The sequence below is a fragment of the Rana temporaria genome, chromosome 3 (genome assembly GCF_905171775.1).
Source record: "Rana temporaria chromosome 3, aRanTem1.1, whole genome shotgun sequence".
Classification (NCBI taxonomy): domain Eukaryota; kingdom Metazoa; phylum Chordata; class Amphibia; order Anura; family Ranidae; genus Rana; species Rana temporaria.
This window is the reverse complement of record NC_053491.1, coordinates 419,768,388-419,788,092: the sequence shown is the minus strand read 5'-3', so window position 1 is coordinate 419,788,092 and position 19,705 is coordinate 419,768,388. Positions and strand designations below refer to the sequence as shown.

The following is a 19,705-nucleotide window of genomic DNA, read 5'->3' as shown; positions in this document are numbered from 1 at the left end:
AATTGGTGTCCCAATTAACAATTTACAATGGGAGAGACATGGTTTTTTTTTAACAATAGAATGGGAGAGACATGTTTAGCAGAAAACACATAACACCTTAATAAACAGTAAATAAATAGCAGGAGACCACCAGCACCAAGTGGCTTGCTGATTATAGTAACATTTTCTATGAGACTCAGTCTGAAGCAGTCATTGTTGGTAAAGGGGCATCAAGGCCATAAACATGGATCCCGGGCCTAGATTCCTAGAGTCTGGCAATTTGAGAGACCTAAACTTGAATCAGAAACAAGACCACTCCAAGGGTCCCCCAGGCACCCACCTCCTAAAGGCTAGTATTCCCTTAAAAGCCAGGACCCATAGTCAGTAGGCAAGAGGCTTGCTCCTAATCCTTTCCAAAAGCCACTGTCCTGGTTAGGTCTGTCACAACTATATATTATATATATATAAAAAATTGCAAAGGAAGTTAGTGCTAGTAGCATACCTCCCAACTTTTTTAGATGGAAATCCCCCCTGGCTGGGGGATATTCAGCCAGAACAGCTTACTGAGGAGGAACAGGAAGTGAGAAATTCAGACAAAGCATTTTTTTTATAAAAATGTAGACGGGAAATCGAAGGAAAAGGTAAGTGAACCAACAATGCACTAGCTTAACCCCCCTGGCGGTATTCCCGAGTCTGGCTCGGGGTAAGATTTCTGTACCAAAAGCGGTATCCCCGAGCCAGACTCAGGATCGCCTCACAGCAGCCACAGACAAAGTTACTTACCTTGTCCCTGGATCCTGCGATGCCTCTCCGCTGTGTGAGCAAGCGGCGTCCTCGCTCGATTCACACAGTGTCCCTGTGTGCCGCCGATCTCTGTTCCCTGCGACGTTACAACGCACGGGGGCGGAGATCGGCGCCAAATTCAAAAAAGTAAATAAACATATTACATACAGTATACTGTAATCTTATAGATTACAGTACTGTATGTAAAAAATACACCCCCCCCCCTTGTCCCTAGTGGTCTGCCCAGTGTCCTACATGTTCTTTTATATAATAAAAACTGTTCTTTCTGCCTGCAAACTGTAGATTGTCCATATCAACCAAAAAGTGTCCCTTTATGTCAAAAGTGGTTTTAGACCAGCGAGAAAACAACGATAATAAATTATAATCACTTGCAGAATTGAGGGGAAATTGATAGCGATTTGTGGGGAAATTCGTCATTAAAAAATAAAAGTAATGACAGCGACAATTCTGCAACTGAGCAAATTTCAGTGATTTTGAGTTGATTACATTATTGAATAATTTTTATTATAATTATATTATTATTTGTTATAATTATTTATAATTATTTATTATATTATAATTTATAAAAAAAAAATTAAACTTTTTCATACCCGGGGATGCCTACTAGACTCTTGTTTGGACAGATTTAAGTGAGTTATTCCTAAGGCCCCATACACACGATAGAATCCATCCGCTGAAAAATCCCAGCGAATGGGTTTCAGCGGATAGATCCTATGGTGTGTACACTCCAGCGGATCTGTTTCCGCGGATATTTATCCCCTGGGATGGATTCCAGCAGATAAATATTTGCTGACATGCTAAACAAATCTATCCGCTGGAATCCATCCCAACGGATGGATCCGCTGGTTTGTATAGACTCACCGGATCCATCCGTCCGAAGGGATCCCCCGCATGCGTCGTAATGATTCGACGCATGCGTGGAATTCCTTATATGACAGCGTCGCGCACGTCGCCGCGTCATAATCGCGGCGACGGCGCGACACGTCATCGCCAGAGGATTTCGGCGCGGATTTCAATGCGATGGTGTGTACACTCCATCGCATGGAAATCCGCACAAATCCTCTAGAGGATTTATCCGCGGAAACGGTCCGCTGGACCGTATTCGCGGATAAATCCTCTCGTGTGTATGGGGCCTTAGAATTACAGGCCTACAATATAAAACGCCAAATTTCCTTGCAAAATAATTGTACCGCTTTCATCACCTAAAATCTGAAATAATCATACCGCCAGGGGGGTTAAAGGAACCTATTTAGAAAATAAAAAACAAACCTTTACAACCCCTTTAACTCTGTTAGAACAAAATGGGAGGAAAAAAGGCAAAAAAAAAAGGACTAATAAAGCGGACTTACACCATGCCTACCAAACATTGAGGCACCATGATGCCCTTTCTTTAGACTGCAGAAATATATCCCTACAAAAAGGGCTCATTGGTTGTGTTTGGACCCTAGACCGAAGCTTCTCAGTCCACCCCTGTTTCTATCATCTTTACAGACTACAATTTCTACAAATCAGTCTACTCAAAGGTGACGAGTTAACCACCTTACATCTTATTTTTCTTTGGAACTTTGTTGTTGAGACTTAGGCCTCGTACACACGACCGAGGAACTCGTCTTAATTAAAACATCGTTTTTCTCGACAAGTTCCTTGTTAGGCTTGTGGAGAATTTTGACAAGCTTTCTTTTCGTACACACTGTCAAGACCAAATCTCCTCGTTCTCAAACATTGTGACGTACAACACATACAACAGCAGGGGAAGTTCGATTCCACTGGCACAACCCTTGGGGCTGATTTTGCTAATCTCATGTTACTGCGTGTTAAGTAAAAGTTTGGTAAGAGACAATTTGCACTTTTCAGACTGTTACAGCGTGACGAATGTGCTATCTCCATTACAAACGCTACTTTTACCGAAGGTGCGCTCCTGTCTCATACTTTATTCTGAGCATGCGCGGGTTTCTTAGCATACACACGAACGTGTTTCTCGTCGAAAACCAGCCCGACGAGGAACACGACGAGGAAATTGAGACTCCCGTCGAGGGAAAAGAGAACTTGTTCTCTTTTTTTCTCGTTGAGTTCCTCGACAGTTTCCTTGATGAAAAACATATACACGACCGGTTTCCTCAGCAAAAAAGCTCTGCCACCAAGTTTCTTGATGGATTCTATCGAGAAAAACGGTTGTGTGTACGATGTAACAGCTGGTGCTGGAAAATGCAAAGGAGGGCAAGAACACTCTAAAGTCCAAAGTGGACAGGAACAGTAATGTGAAATATGTCAGAAAGGTCTCTCTGTTGACATATCCAAGACATATAAGAAGCCATGAGCTGACTGGCCACCAGGATCAACCTATAACTAGACTATTGCCTTTGGGTACTCTAGCCATTTAAAACTCTCTCGGGTTAACAACCTAGTTTACCATTGGGGTTTGCCATTGAATCTTTTTGAATGGGAGGCAGCGAGCACGCTGTACAGAGCATTACCATTGTTTGGCAGTTATGAATGTTGTATAAATATGTAACATTGTAAATATCTTCTCAGGGGACGAGTTTTATGAGTCATCGCCATATGAACCAGTGACCTCCCGTTTGTCTGACATTTTCCGCGTGGCTTCAATCAACTCTGGTAAGCAACTTACTTAAACGAAATGGTAGCAAATGTACTGCCCTTGTGTTTATTTTTAAAATATTTAACAGCAAATTCTCAAAGGCAAAGAACAATGCAAAAGAACAAACCAACATATGTACAGACACAAAAGTGTTTTTAAAGCAGAAGTTGAAATGTGTCTGAAATATAAAAAGCTCTAGAGACCTGCCGTCAATGTTCCAAGAAGGCAGACTGCCAAATCTAGGCATAAGCTTCTGCACAGTTGGTTTTCCGACTTTACTGCCATAAGTTGCAAGTTTCTATATTAATTTGATATAAAAATTAGTATGCTATTGAAAATTTCCATATTGCAAATCAAAGCCTTTTTAAAGACAGTTAATGATTTTAGTACATATAGAACTACAATTAATTGGTATGATCTGATTATATTGGGTTTCTTTGTTGAACAAACACCAAGAAGGAAAAAAATAAAAATAAAGTAGTATAATTAGACACACAGTAAACTGGAGATAATTAGAACAAAGTTCAGAATCTTAATTTTGGTAAAAGCAGAGCTCCACTCAAATAGGAAAGCTCTGCTTTTTTGCCTCTCCCTCTGCTGCCACATTTTGCACCTTCTGGGGGGGCAGCAGGTACCTGCTCCCACTTCGGGCTGACTTCCCCGATGCAAATTTGTCTGGAAATTTGGCCCCCCTTCTCCTTTCCCTGCCGCTGAGCCATTCACAAAGCGTAGCCCTCTTCATGCATGCACAGTAGGCTTGCCTTCTGGCTTCCCTTACCCGAGACGGTGGCAGCAGCACCCAAGAGCCAATTAAAAAAATTGGCTCGGGTAAAGACACCCGAGCCAGCAATATTTGTAGCTGCTGACTTTTCTTTTTTTTCTGAAGGAGCCTGGAGCTCCGCTTTAAGAGTTTAGTGCATTGAAACAGTAATGATGATATTCTCTCTTGAGAATAGAATATTAAGGGGGGATATGATCAACGTGTCGAAATACATAAGGGGTCCATATAGTAAACTTGGTGTTAAGATATTCACTTTAAGGTTGTCACAGAGGACAAGGGGGCACTCTTTACATCTGGAAGAAAAGAGATTTAATCTCCAAATACGGAAAGGTTTCTTCACAGTAAGAGCTGGGAAATGTGGAATAGACTCCCTCAAGAGCTGGTTCTGGCCAGCTCTGTAGATTGTTTTGAAAAAAAAGTCTGGATTCTTTCCTAGGTACACATGGGGGAGATTTCCTAAATCTGGAGCATTCAGAATCTGGTGCAGTTGTGCATGGTAGCCAATCAGCTTCTAACTTAAACTTGTTCAAATAAGCTTTGGCAGTAAAACATGGAAGCTGATTGGTTTGCATGCAGAGTTGCACTAGATTTTGCACTCTCCAGCTTTAGTAAATAACCCCCATAGTTTAACTGGATACTAGTATTCATAGGTAAAGTTGATCCAGGGAATATCCAATTGCATCTTGGGTGATCAGGAAGGATTTTCTTCCCCTGTCAGAGCAAATTGGATCATGCTTTGCCGTTTTTTTTGCCTTCCTCTGGGTCAACTGTGAGTATAGGATTGTGTTTATAAGATTGTATGATTTATTTATTTTTCCTCTTCTATTGGTTGAATTGGATGGACGTGTGTCTTTTTTCAACCAGACTAACTATGTAACTGTGTATAATTTATTTTAACGTAGCATCCTAAATAAGACTTTTGGCGGCAATACACAAGTAAGAAGTAATTGGGGGTCAAGTCCAAGTGCTCTAAATTGTTATCATTTTTTGAGGGTAAGCTAGGACAAAGATTGGGCAATACAGTACTTTGTATAGTGATGAGAGATATGGGGTATAGATCAGGGTAGTATGGTTTCTGTATGCAAGTAGTACAGAAAGTAAAAATGGATGGGGGTATAAAGTGAGACGGTAGGAAGGGGAAAGAGAAGGAAGGGAGTTAGGAATGGGAGGTAGGAAGTGATTTGGTCCCTCCCCATCTCCACCATAGCTTTGTCTTAAACAAGGAAATCATTTGTTGTGAATGGCTATTCTGGGACTCTTGAAAGTACCTAAACAATGGCATGGTGTATTTCTGCTGTTAATTATTCAAGACGCATAATAAAGTCCTAATGGAGTCTATCTACTACCTACAGTATTCTTCAATTTTGGAGGTCTGTTGAGTTTGTCAATGGCAAGCAATAAATGCCCTGGCCACAGTGAGGAAGTGGTAAAGGATATAATTTTTATAGATTTTATAAATCTGATGTGATTTTCTAGTTCATTATTCAAAAGTGGAACTGTGCATCACAGGAAGAGAGCAGAATTACCAAATAATCAGGCCTACATAGGAGTGCATTTGTGTCTTTTCTTACATTTAGCTAGTGTTCACCTTGAACTCATTCTCAAAGCATTTTTGGTTGCTAAAATAATACATTTTGTTTTCCCATATGTCGCTTATTCGCACTGTTAAATCTTGCTTGATAGGGAAACTGCAATAGTGAAGTGGATCGTAAAACATGGTGAAATGTCGGCAGAGGGTTATTATATTCATAAAGTAGTGCAATGGTCTTACTATGGTTTTACTATGGCAAAAAATAGAGCACTCAGTGAGCAGAGAGGGGCTTGTCATCCGCCAGCTCAGCGGAGATCTGGGGACTGATCTCCCGCTGAGCTGGTGGGAGCACGCGGACGTAGTGACGGAATCCGCCTCGTGTGTAACTGGCCTAAAGCATAGTAGTGTGCTTTGGGGTCCCAAAACAAGAGGATCGCAATAAAAGATAACGAAGGAAAAAAAAAACATGGGAAGAAAGCCCAGGCATATGACCTGTCAAAGTCAGGTGACCCAACTCTCCTCCAATCAAGTGACCTGAATGGGCCATAAAATGAAGGTCGTGGTGCAAATGATCACTGCAGAGTACAGAGGAGCGCATATAGTAATATCTACACTCCAATATAAATCAGCACCAGATTGGTGATACAAAAAATAGAACAAAACTGCCTGCACAGCTATTTACTGATGCACTAACTTCCCCTATCAGCAAGCAAAAAAAATGAATCTCACCAATCTAAAAGTTAAAGCGGAGTTTCACCCGTATAAAAGTCAGCAGCTGCAAAAAGTGTAGCTGCTGACTTTTAAAAATCGGACACTCACCTGTCCCATGGTCCAGCGATGCAGGCGAACAAAGCCACACTCTTCTCCCCCTCTTCTCTGTGGTGCCAGCATCACTACTGTGGGCGCCCGGCTGTGGCTTCACAGCGGGGCACGCACTGCGCATGCACAAGTCACGCTGCGCTCTGTGATTGGCCGGACAATCTTCTGGGACCTGTGATGTGTCCCAGAAGATTGCAGGGAGGGAGGGGGGAGATGTGAACTTCCTTCCGGAACCGTGGACTCCCGGGAGGAAGTGGGAGCTGGATACCTCTAAAAAGAGGGTATCCGCTCCTCCCCAAAAAAAAATGACATGCCAAATGTGGCATGTCAGGGGATTACTGTCACTTAAAGCGGAAGTTCCATTTTTGGGTGGAACTCTTCTTTAATACCAAAAGTGCAGAGCCTCTAATATCAAACTAAATCATACAATGTTACTATAGTAATATACTGCAAAACTCAAATGAATGCATATTATAAAATAAAATAAAAATAAAGTGTCCATAAAGCTCACTTCAAGCCCACCCTTAGTAAGTGCAATAACAAGTGCAAAGTAAATGAAAAACATACTCAAATTTACATTTCAAAGTGTTATTTTTGGTAATCTTATCATGCAAAAAAATAAAAAAGTGCTCTCCCTCTCTGCCTGGTGCACCACAAACTGCTCACACAGACATAAGCTTAAAGTAGAACTATAGGCAAAACCTTGTTCTTCATTTTTGATAGAGTAATGGAAGGTTATAACCCCTGTCAGATTTTTTTCTGCCATCTGGGTCCCACCAGAACTAGTATCCCTATTGAAAGATTTCCCCTCTATTACTTTTCTGGGGACAACCCAAAAATGTGTGTTATCTTTAACTTTTAATGATAATGGTAAACAGGACAAATAGAGTGGATGAATCTCTATAATGGGGACACAGACAGCAATAAAAACTGACAGGTGTTCTAATCTATCTCTACTCTATCCAAAGCTAAAAAAAAAAAAAAAAAAGTTTTGACTTTAGTTATACTTTAATAGGTACATAAAGCTGTAGTGAGCACTATGTTACTTTTCCTTTCCTGAGTTTTTGCTGCATTAGAAGTGAACTGTTGGGTTTAACCCTATATAACTGGCTATGACCAGAGTAAGTGGATGAATGTAACCCTTGCTCCAATCAAGTGCTTTTAGATCTCCTGAAATTTAAGAGGTTAGTGTACATAGGTGAGCAGTTTGTGGTGCACCAGTCGGAGAGGGAAAACACGTTGGTTGTTTTTTTCTTGCATGATAAGATTACAGTACTTCGAAATTTTAAACTGCGTATGTTGCGTATGTTATAACATGCTGAAAAGTATTTTTTATATATTTGCCATTTCACATATATTTATGTTATTTTTTGTGTAAAAATATGTTCACAAGTATGGGCGCTTACATTATTTGAGTTTTGCAATATATTTCTGTAGTAACCAGTGGCGGCTGGTGCTCAAAATTTTTGGGGGGGCGCAAAGGAAAAAAAAATTGCAGTCTCACTGTGCCCAAACGCAGCCACTGTTACATGCCATCAAACGCAGCCACTGTGCCATCAATTTGCACCACTGTGCCATGCCATCAAATGCAGCCACTGTGCCATCAATTCGCACCACTGTGCCATGCCATTAAACGCAGTCACTGTGCCATCCATTGTCACCACTGTGCCATGCCATTAAACGCAGTCACTGTGCCATCCATTGTCACCACTGTGCCATGCCATCAAACGCAGTCACTGTGCCATGCCATCAAATGCAGTCACTGTGCCATCAATTCGCACCACTGTGCCATGCCATCAAATGCAGTCACTGTGCCATCAATTTGCACCACTGTGCCATGCCATTAAACGCAGTCACTGTGCCATCCATTGTCACCACTGTGCCATGCCATTAAACGCAGCCACTGTGCCATACATTGTCACCACTGTGCCATGCCATTAAACGCAGCCACTGTGCCATCCATTGTCACCACTGTGCCATACATTGTCACCACTGTGCCATGCCAATAAACGCAGCCACTGTGCCATCCATTGTCACCACTGTGCCATCCATTGTCACCACTGTGCCATGCCATTAAACGCAGCCACTGTGCCATACATTGTCACCACTGTGCCATGCCATTAAACGCAGCCACTGTGCCCTTTAATGGTCGCCGCTGTGCCAATTGTGCCCTGTAAATTGCGTTCTCCCCCCCCCCCCCGCCCGGCACTTACCTTTACTGGAGTCAGGCATCCACGTCCCACGATGTCTTCTCCCGCCCTCGATGACTGACAGGCGTCTCAGCCAATCAGGTTACAGGTAGCCAGAACCGGCCAACCTGATTGGCTGAGACGCCTGTCATCTTATTCAAGGGGCGTACAGTCTGTGCGCTCCGAGAATAAGCTTCCGGGACCCGAGGGCTGTATTGGGAAAGCCTATCAGAGCTGTTGGCTTTGATAGACATTTCCGTACAGCCAACCAGCTGGTGTTATTCAGATGGCCGGACATTGAGCGCCGACCATCTGAATAACAGCGGCTGCGGCGAAAATAACATAGATTTGTGCAATGCATGAATCTATGTTATTTGACTCAGTGGCGGTGAGAGCCAGAAGGGGCGGCGCTCCAGCGCCCTCTATGGACGGACCGCCACTGGTAGTAACACTGTATGATTTAGTTTGATATTAGAAGTTCTGCACTAGATTGGTAATAAAACAGTAAAATACAAAGGAACCATAAATATATATTTAATAAATGCTACTCTAAGGAAAGTAGCTTTCCTTGTTTCTCTCCATATGCATGTGTCAAAATACGGAGCAAAGCAATGCACAGACAGTACAGGGCACTGTTTGAAATAGGTCAACTTGGTCGAGTTGACATTTCTCAAAGAAACAATAGCAAAATATGAATTCTGATTTGTTGTAAATAGGCCCACAAGGAGGGTTATGATAATTTGCTTGCCGGTCTCCATGGCCTCTTACTGTCCCTTACACAGATGAATGATGGAACAGGTTAGAGTCAGGGACACACGACATCAGCACTTGACTTGTATGCAGGTTACATTAAACGGCACAAAGGACTGTAAAATTGCAACTTCAGAAACATCCTCTCTGTTACAAAAGTAGTCCATATCATCATGCCTCATTTGGGGTCCCAGAAAACCCCTTTCCCTTTGAAGTCCGATGTGCTCTTTCTTGATTTATGATTATTACTGTATTCTAAAAATGCTTATGGGGGGATCACTGCACAGAGCATCACTATGGAGATATGCAGACATTTACCTTTTCTGTGATCAATAAAGTCTTGCAGACAAAGAAAGATGGTATGCTGTAAGCATAGGTTCCTGCATGTCCTTGAATGATGGCAGTAATTTTTTTAATTGCAGCACCTGCCATTCCTGAAGTCTGATAATAGTATGGTATGTGACTTGATTATACCTTCTAGGTTAGAAAATATGTCCCAGTTGCTGCTAATGTTCCTTTCTTCAATAAGATGACCAGATTTTTAAAATGAAAACCGGGGACATCTTTTTTTTTTTTTTTACTAGTAATGGCATCAATCAGCGACTCAATAACCGTCGCCACCACTGCCCGCCCTACAGCCTCTCAAGTCTTACTCTATACTGCAGGGGTGGCAAACTCAAATTCATCGGGGGGCGCATCAGCAGTATGGTTAGATAGGATTATGCATCTACTCTTTATTATCATAATTGCGCTACGTATACAGTGCAATGGTCAGGATTGCGCTAAGTACACAGTGCATGGGTCAGGATTGCGCTACGTATACAGTGCAGCGGTCAGGATTGCGCTAAGTACACAGTGCATGGGTCAGGACTGCACTAAGTACAAAGTGCATGGGTCAGGATTGCGCTATGTATACAGTGCAGCGGTCAGGATTGCGCTAAGTACACAGTGCATGGGTCAGGATTGCGCTTAGTTCACAGTGCATGGGTCAGGATTGCGCTACGTATACAGTGCAGCGGTCAGGATTGCGCTAAGTACACAGTGCATGGGTCAGGATTGCGCTAAGTACACAGCGCATGGGTCAGGATTGCGCTAAGTACACAGTGCATGGGTCAGGATTGCGCTACGTATACAGTGCAGCGGTCAGGATTGCGCTAAGTACACAGTGCATGGGTCAGGATTGCGCTACATATACAGTGCAGCGGTCAGGATTGCGCTAAGTACACAGTGCATGGGTCAGGATTGCGCCTAAAAATTTCTCACATCTGTACTCTTTCCTATCTTCCTACCTGGACCAGCTCTGGTACCTCCCTGTGTAGGCGTCTCCCTCATTTTGTATTGGGCTAGGGTACCTTTTTTTTTATTGGGCTATAGTAGTGGTACCATCCCTCTGTGGGTGGATCTCCTGTATTATCAGTACTTTGCTTCTTTTTGTTTTTGACCAAAACTGTAAAATAGCAGCACACAGTTTTTTAAGAAGAGCCACAGGACGCAGCCCGCTGGATGGGAGAAAAAAACTTCCCCAAAAACTGCCAGCAATCTCTGCCACTTCATACATTCAGTGGCATGCAAAAAAGCCAGCATCGCTGGCTGGAAAGACTGGGGAGGAGGGGTGGAGGTGGAGACGGGGCGGTGGTGGAGGCGGAGACAGGGTGGAGGAGGAGGCGGGCACTAGAGCGGCATTGTGGCTGCAGACAGAGTGGAGGCGGAGACAGGGCGGAGTAGGAGGCGGGCACCAGAGCGGCAGCCCGAACCATGGGGTGAGCCATGTCAGGTCAGACTTAACCTCCCTGGCGGTATGATTCTGTCAGAAAAAACATGCTAAAAGCGGTACCATTATTTGCAAGGAAATTTGGCGTTTTATATTGTAGGTCTGTAATTTTTAGAAATAACTCACTTAAATCTGACCAAACAAGCTTCTAATAGGCATCCCGGGTATGACATTTTTTTAAAAACAAAATTATAAATTATAATATAATAAATAATTATAAATAATTATAACAAATAATAATATAATTATAATAAAAATTATTCAATAATGTAATCAAATCAAAATCACTGAAATTTGCTCAGTTGCAGAATTGTTGCTGTCATTATTTTTTTTTTTTTATGACGAATTTCCCCACAAATCGCTATCGCACAATTCTGCAAGTGATTATAATTTATTATCGCTGTTTTTTAGCTGATCTAAAACTATTTTTGACATAAAGGGACACTTTTGGTTGCTATGGACAATCTACAGTTTGCAGGGAGAAAGAAACGTTTTTATTATATAAAATGACATGCATGACACAGGACAGACCACTAGGGACAGGGGGGGTGTGTTTTTTTTACATACAGTACTGTAATCTATAAGATTACAGTATACTGTATGTAAGGTGTTTGTTTACTTTTTTGAATTTGGCGCCGTTCTCCGTCCCCGTGCGTCGTAACGTCGCAGGGAACGGAGATCGGCGTCACACGGAGGCACTGTGTGAATCGAGCGAGGTCCCACTCGCTCACACAGCGCGGTGGCATCGCTGGATCCAGGGACAAGGTAAGTAACTTGTGCCTGTGGATCTAGCGAGGCAAGCCCGTGACTGACACGGGGTTACCGCTCGCAGCAGGAAAATCTAACCCCGTGTCAGACTCGGGAAGACCGCCAGGCAGGTTAAAAAGCCCAAGACCCAGATGTGCAATTAATGTGTCTTTCTCTCCAAAAACTGGCATAAACCAGCAATCTTTCACATAGCACAGAGTCCCACCCTCACAATATATATATATATATACTGTATACTCCTGGAGTAAAAATCTAATAACGTTATTATTTATGGTATTAGTGTTTGAAAATGCACTACAGACACAGATTTTTGCCATTGTGATATATAACATCTTTATCAATAAAAACAAGTTTCATAAACAAACTAAAATATTGCCAAATTTGACAAACAGAACAGCAATTTTAAAATGTATAAAAAATAAACTGTAAACTCTATTGGCTTTAATGTCATTGCACACATTACCTGAATATATTACCAACATTAAATATTCCTAAATAAAATAAGAAAATACTTTTTCTTTCTTAGTAAATGCCCCCTACTTATGCTTATGTGGTAGTGCAATGGTACACTATATGTTTGAACTTTAATGTGCTACTAGCTGAATACCCGGCGTTGCCCGGTCTTCCGATCTTAACCTTTTGGGGAGGAAAATCATAGTAATATAAATATACCCATCTTTTATATAAGGGTGCAGGTAAGGGTTAATTTAACTGTCATATATTTTTATTTGGCATATAAGTAATATGTGTACCAGGTATTATTGAAATATCTCCAGGTGTACAGAAGTTATGTGGGAACATACATTTCCCATTGATTTGCATGGGACTTTAAACAAAAACCCCGACCCTCACAAATGGGGGTAGTTAAGGGATAAATTAACTATCCTATAGTTTAAGTGGACATATAAGTAACATGTGACCAAGTGTTATCGAAATATCTACAGCCGTTTGGAAGTTATGAAGTAACATGTATTTCCCATAGAGTTGAATGGGACTTTAAAGGAAAACCCTGACCATGGCAAATGGGGGTGGGTAAGGGTTAAACCACCTATCCTATGTTTGTTGCTGACATATAAGTAACATGTGTGCCAAGTTTCATGTTAATATCTTTAGCCGTTTGGACGTGATGCTGGAACATACATACATACATACATACATACATACATACATACATACACACACACACACACACACACACACGTTGAGTTTTATATATACCGATTAATATAAGCTGGGGATGGAATTGTGTTGCGATTTGGAAAAGGCCAGCAGAGGGCACCAAAGAGATAGTGTGAATGAGTGTAATTTGTGGAACTGTAAAGGAAAGGGAAAGGATTGATGGGAGCCTGTGTCTCTTAGCGAATAAAGCTTGTCAATAGAGTCAGGGGGTGGGGCTTTAACAGACAGGCGGAGCTCAGAGGAAAGCTAAAACTCAGGTGGGTAAATGTCTCTCCATCACATTAACTTTCAGTTTTCATTCGTTAAAGTGGAAGTTCACCCAAAAACTTTTTTTTTTTTAACATTAGATTGAGGCTCGTTTTGTCAAGGGGAATCGGGTGTTTTTTTTACAATCAAAGCAGTACTTACCGTTTTAGAGATGCATCTTCTCTGCCGCTTCTGGGTATGGGCTGCGGGACTGGGCGTTCCTATTTGATTGACAGGCTTCCGAAGGTCGCATATATCGCGTCACGATTTTCCGAAAGTAGCCAAACGTCGGTGCGCAGGCGCAGTATAGAGCCGCACCGACGTTTGGCTTCTTTCGGCTACTTGTGACGCGATGAATGCGACCGTCGGAAGCCTGTCGGAAGACTGTCAATCAAATAGGAACGCCCAGTCCCGAAGACCATACCCGGAAGCGGCGGAGAAGATCGCTCTCTAAAACGGTAAGTACTGCTTCGATTTAAAAAAGATTTTACAAAACGAGCCTCAACCTAATGTTAAAAATTTTTTTTTCGGGTGAACTCCCGCTTTAACAAAATTTGGAATACATTTTTGTCATAGTTTTGGTTATTTAACTTAATTCTAATTTTATTTTCATTTGGTTTTTGTCACTGAAACAGCAGCAGATTGAAAACCAGCATGCAGCAGACAAAAATATGATGAAAATATTTACGTAGACAAAATAAATACTGATTCAAATGAATTATTTTTTGGTTCTGCCTCCCTATATAAAATTAAACAGGAATGTGAAGGTGTTCTTTAAAAATAGCTCTCTTGAAGAGAATACCCACATCAAAGGCCATCTTGTTCTTTCATGGAACTGAGAAACATGATGTCTAATGGTAAAAAAAAGGATATATCTTTTAGAATGACAGTTTTTCTTTTACCTGCAGGCACAGAATCGTCCGTATCCAGGCAGAATGCCTGTCTCGATGCAGCAAAGTTCTGCAATGTGAATGATTCCTGCAAGAAGTTCCGTTCCGCCTTCATATCAGCCTGTAACCCACCAGTTGATGAGCAGTGTAACCGTCGTAAGTGTCACAAGACCCTCCGCACCTTCCTGGAGAAGATTTCTTCAAACCTGACCTACCCACTCCTCTTCTGCCCCTGCAAAGATAAGCCATGCGCTGAGCGGAGACGTCAGACCACAGTGCCAAGCTGCTCCTTCAATCGCCCTGAACTTCCTAACTGTTTGGAAATTTGGGGAAACTGTAGACAAGACCCAGTGTGCAGGTAACAGCACCAGGAGTACCATCTCTTATTGTTATATTTATATAGGAAACAAGATTTGGGCAACTGACCTTTTTTTTCTCAGGTTTTTATTGGTGATGTTAATATATACAGAGGTTGGAAATAAATACCGTATTTATCTGCGTATAACACGCACAGGCGTATAACACGCACCCTAACTTTAAAGGGGAGGTTCACCCTAAAAACGACTTTCTATTATTACATTGGCCCCCCACATTACAATACAATTATGCCTATTATGTTTTTTTTTATGCTGTACATACCTTGGTACAGCTAATTCACCCGTGGCTTCCGGGTTGCGAGTCCCGCAGGCAGGGCTGGACTGGGACAAAAATTTGGCCCTGGACTTCATCCAGACCGGCCCACTTTAATTCAATAAAATGCTGCCCCCCACCCCCCGAAAAATCACGCCCACCAAAAGGCCCCTACATCCATTATTGTATATCATGAGAGGGTGAGAAAGAGGGGGGGTTGAGGGAAAGGGGGTGAGTGTAAGAATAAGAGAGTGAGTGTAAAAGAGAGGGGGTGAGTGTAGGACCCCTTTTTACACTGAGGCATTTTTTAGGCGCTTTTGGGCTGAAAATAGCGCCTGTAAAGCGAATGAAAAATGCTTCCGCTGCAGTCCCAGTGTGAAAGCCAGAGTTCTTTAACACTGGGGCATTGCCAGGGCGTTAAAAAAAGTCTTTCAAGCAGCATCTCTCTTTTAAAAAGCGGCCCACTGAGCCATCGGCCCACTGAGCCATCGGCCCACCGGGAAACTCCCTGTAGTCCCTTTGGCCAGTCCATCCCTGCCCGCGGGAGTGGACGTTGCTAACATGCTGGTGATTGACGTGATGACCAAAAACGAGCTCCCCCCGTCGCGTAAGCTGCGTCACGATTGCCGAAAGGAGCCGAACGGCGGTGCGCAGGCGCAGTATAGCGCTGACTCGTCATTCGGCTCCTTTCGCCAATCGTGACGCAGCTTACGCGACGGGGGGAGCTCGTTTTTTGTCATCACGTCAATCACCAGCATGTTAGGAACTCCCACTCCCGCGAGACTCGCAACCCGGAAGCCACGGGTGAATTAGCTGTACCAAGGTATGTACAGCAAAAAAAAAAAACATAATAGGCATAATTGTATTGTAATGTGGGGGGCCAATGTAATACTAGAAAGTCGTTTTTAGGGTGAACCTCCCCTTTAAGAGGGAAGTTTCAGGATTTTTTTTTCACAGCCCCCTGCGTATAACACACAGGCACAGTTTACCCTCTATTTTCCGTGTAAAAATGTGAGTGTTATACGCCAATAAATACAGTATATAGAAATGCTACATGATTTGCAGGTGTGCAAGTGACAACATGTTTTGCGTTGAAAGCGGAAGTGATGTAACATGGGACAGTAGGTAGCAAAAACTCCAAACATACAAACAGCACAAGACACACCAAACTGGATTAATAAAAAATGTAAACTGTAAACAAAATCATCAGTGCGCCCTGTTCAAATATCCTTCTGGAGACTGGCAAAGACCCCATAAGCCTCCTTCTTAAATAGGGGTTCTTGGAATATCTGGAATGTTCTCAGGCGATCCTAAATTACCTACCCTAAAGCACTTGATACCGTTCCCCACACACGGCTCATGTGTAAGGTAAAGTCTACACAACAGGCTTGGAAATATAAGTTTGTAAATAGGTTGAAAACTGGCTAAAAGACAGAATTCAGAGAGTAGTGGTTAATGATTCTCACTCTGAATGGCCTAAGGTTATCAGTGGTGTACCCCAAGGTTTAGTGTTGGGACCCTTAAGCGTCGTACACATGACCGGTTTTCCCGGCAGGAAACCTGCCAAGAGAGCATTTGCCCGGGAATCCCGGCCGTGTGTATGCTCCCTAGCAGTTTTCCCGACAGGAAAACTGGTCCTGGAAAAATAGAGAACCTGTTCTCTATTTTTCCGTCGGGATTCCCGGCAGAGTGTTTCCTGCCGAGAAAATGGTCGTCTGTATGCTTACCTGTCCGAGGTAAACCCGGGCATGCTTGATAAGACTTTGACGCATGCGCGGTAGCATACAAGGTTAGTGTGGGGTGTAGCAAGATGGCGGCGATGGCATCAAATGTGACGAGCGCCAGCTCGTCGTAGTCGATGATGTCACCGCGTTCTTGCCATCCAAAAAAACTGCGGTTCTTTTGAGGGCCCGTCTGTATGCACGGCTTTGCAAGGCAAGCTTGCCAGGAATCCCATCAGGAAAACCAACGTTTTTTTCCTGACGGGATTCCCGGCCGTGTGTACAGGGCTTTACATTTTAATATCTTTATAAATTATATTGGGTCTGGGATTAAAAGTACCAGTTCAGTCTTTGCAGATGACACCAAACTATGCAGTGGAATAACGTCCTTGCAGGATGTCTCCAATTTACAAGCCAAACTCAATGCTCTGTCTAATTGGGCGACTATGTGGCAGATGAGGTTTAATGTTGATAAATGTAAAGTTATGCACTTAGGGAATAAGAATATGCATGCATCATACATACTCGGGGGAGTACAACTGGGGGGATCTGTAGTGGAGAAGGATCTGGGGTTTTTGGTAGATCATAAGCTCAATAATAATATGCAATGCCAAGCTGCGGTTTCAAAAGCAAGCAAAGTCCTTTCTAGGTAAAGTTGATCTAGGGAAAATCCGATTGCCTCTTGGGGATTAGGAAGGAATATTTTTCCCTGCTGTAGCAAATTGGATCATGCTTTGCTGGGGTTTTTCGCTTTCCTTTTGACCAACTGTGGGTATATGGTATTAAAAAAATGTCAGTGGCCTCCAACTGTAAAACCATCCCTGTTTTGGAGGTCGTCTCATTGTTGCCCATCTAGTGCACCTGTTGTTAATTTCATTAACACCAAAGCAGCTGAAACTGATTAACAACCCCCTCTGCTACTTAACTGATCAGATCAATATCCCAGGAGTTTTAAGGGGTTGTAAAGGTAAAAAAAAATCCCCTAAATAGCTTCCTTTACCTTAGTGCAGTCCTCCTTCACTTACCTCATCCTTCCATTTTGCTTTTAAATGTCCTTATTTCTTCTGAGAAATCCTCACTTCCTGTTCTTCTGTCTGTAACTCCAAACAGTAATGTGAGGCTTTCTCCCTGGTGTGGAGAAAGTCTCTTGAGGGTGGAGGGGGTGAGCAGGAGTGTCAGGACACTCTCTACTTTGCAGATAGATAAAGGAGCTGTGTGCTAGTGAGCATCCTGACACCAGGGAGAAAGCCTTGCATTACGGTGTGGAGTTACAGACAGAAGAACAGGAAGTGAGGATTTCTCAGAAGAAATAAGGACATTTAAAAGCAAAATGGAAGGATGAGGTAAGTGAAGGAAGACGGCACTAAGGTAAAGGAAGCTATTTAGGGAAAACATTTTTTACCTTTACAACCCCTTTAATTGACTTGATGCTATACTCTGATTAAAAAGTGTTCCTTTCATTTTTTCGAGCAGTGTATATAAAACCAAAAGATGAAAAGGATCTGGAGGGGAATTAATAATAGGAATAATTAATACATCCACAAAAAAAACTCTTCACATAATACAGTGAGAACAAGACAATAACAAGTTTTGAACATCCCTCGTGTTTAAAAAGAGAAGCTCATTAACAATGTTTGAAAGACAAGAGGCATATCATGGTATCCCAAGTATTAGTGAATCTCTCCTCTACTATATTGGCCTAACCTGTGTAAAGTTGGCAAAAGTCAGGTAGGCCCAAATGACCTCTGGAATGCTATGTGAGACTGATGAGTTGTCAGAAACCACAAATAATAGAAAAAGGAGAACCGAGAGTATCTGAAGTCTGCACTTTTTCCTTCCTACCTTTGATCGCAGTGGCCATCAAGAGTCATCTCAGAGGTCATCTAGCCCTGTGGGATGGCCTGCTGAGAGCATCTCTTATTGCCAACCTCCCAAACATTGATCTAGTATTATAAAGTTCTGTTTTTTGGGGTGGGTTTTTTCAATAAAAGATCTAAATCCTTTTACACTATATAAAAACCTAAAAAACTTTAGCTGCCATGAAAGCAAACTGGACCTGGCTTGTTTTTTCCTTGCATGTACTTCAAATTCATGATTTTTCAACTTTGCACTATTCTTCTTACAGGTCACGACTGGCGGATTTTGTTACTAACTGTAAGAGCTCCACCCAGACTGTGAGTGGTTGTGTGGGCGATAACTACTCAGCCTGTCTTGGAGCTTATGCAGGGCTGATCGGTAAGTCATCTCTGTAGTACAGCTAACCCTGTTAGAGTGCCTTGAAAAAGTATTCATACCCCTTGACATTTTCCACATTTTGTCATGTTACAAACAAAATATGTATAATAGTATAATGTAGTATTTCCATCTCTAACTTTTAAAACTCATAGTACATTACTGTTCCTTTTCCTTCAGGGTATGATGTAGCTCTGAACTTCTTGGACTCGGACCCCCATTTAGTTTCCATTGGACCCTGGTGTACTTGTAAGGGTAGCGGAGATCAAGAGACTCATTGTGAACTATACCTCAAAGAGTTCACTCAGAACCGCTGTCTGCGTGAGTAGACTATATTTTATTATGTGTGGGACTAGGATGATGTAACAGGGCCTACCTACAGAACATGTGGGTAGATTCAGGTACGGGCGTGCAATTTTAAGACGGCGTAGCCTAGCGTGTTAACACTACGCCGCCTTAAGTAAGAGAGGCAAGTACATGATTCTCAAAGCACTTACCTCCTTACTTAGGGCGGCGTAGTGTAAACGCGGCGGGCGTAAGGGTGCCTAATTCAAATGGGTTGGAGGGGGGCGTGTTTAATGTTAATGAGGCTTGACCTCACGTTTTTGACGTTTTTTTGGCTACTGCGCATGAGCCGGGCGCCTACATTTCCCAGTGCGCATTGCGGCTAAGTACGCCGTACGGGCCTATTGATTTTGACGTGGACGTAAACGACGTAACTCGCGGACGACTTACGCAAACGACGTAAAAAATTCGAACCTCGCGGCGGGAACGGCGGCCATACTTTAACATTGTTATTCCACCTCATAGGTGGAA

General features: G+C 42.6%; 1 protein-coding gene across 1 annotated transcript in view; it reads left to right on the top strand.

The window, feature by feature from the left end:
* Positions 1-19,705, top strand: part of GFRA2 (GDNF family receptor alpha 2) — a 136,403-nt gene that overhangs the window by 105,846 nt on the left and 10,852 nt on the right. The window contains exons 3-6 of the mRNA XM_040346133.1: positions 3,316-3,399; positions 14,325-14,664; positions 18,783-18,892; positions 19,070-19,210. Coding sequence (XP_040202067.1) covers positions 3,316-3,399; positions 14,325-14,664; positions 18,783-18,892; positions 19,070-19,210 — 675 coding nt within the window. The remainder of the gene's footprint in view (positions 1-3,315; positions 3,400-14,324; positions 14,665-18,782; positions 18,893-19,069; positions 19,211-19,705) is intronic.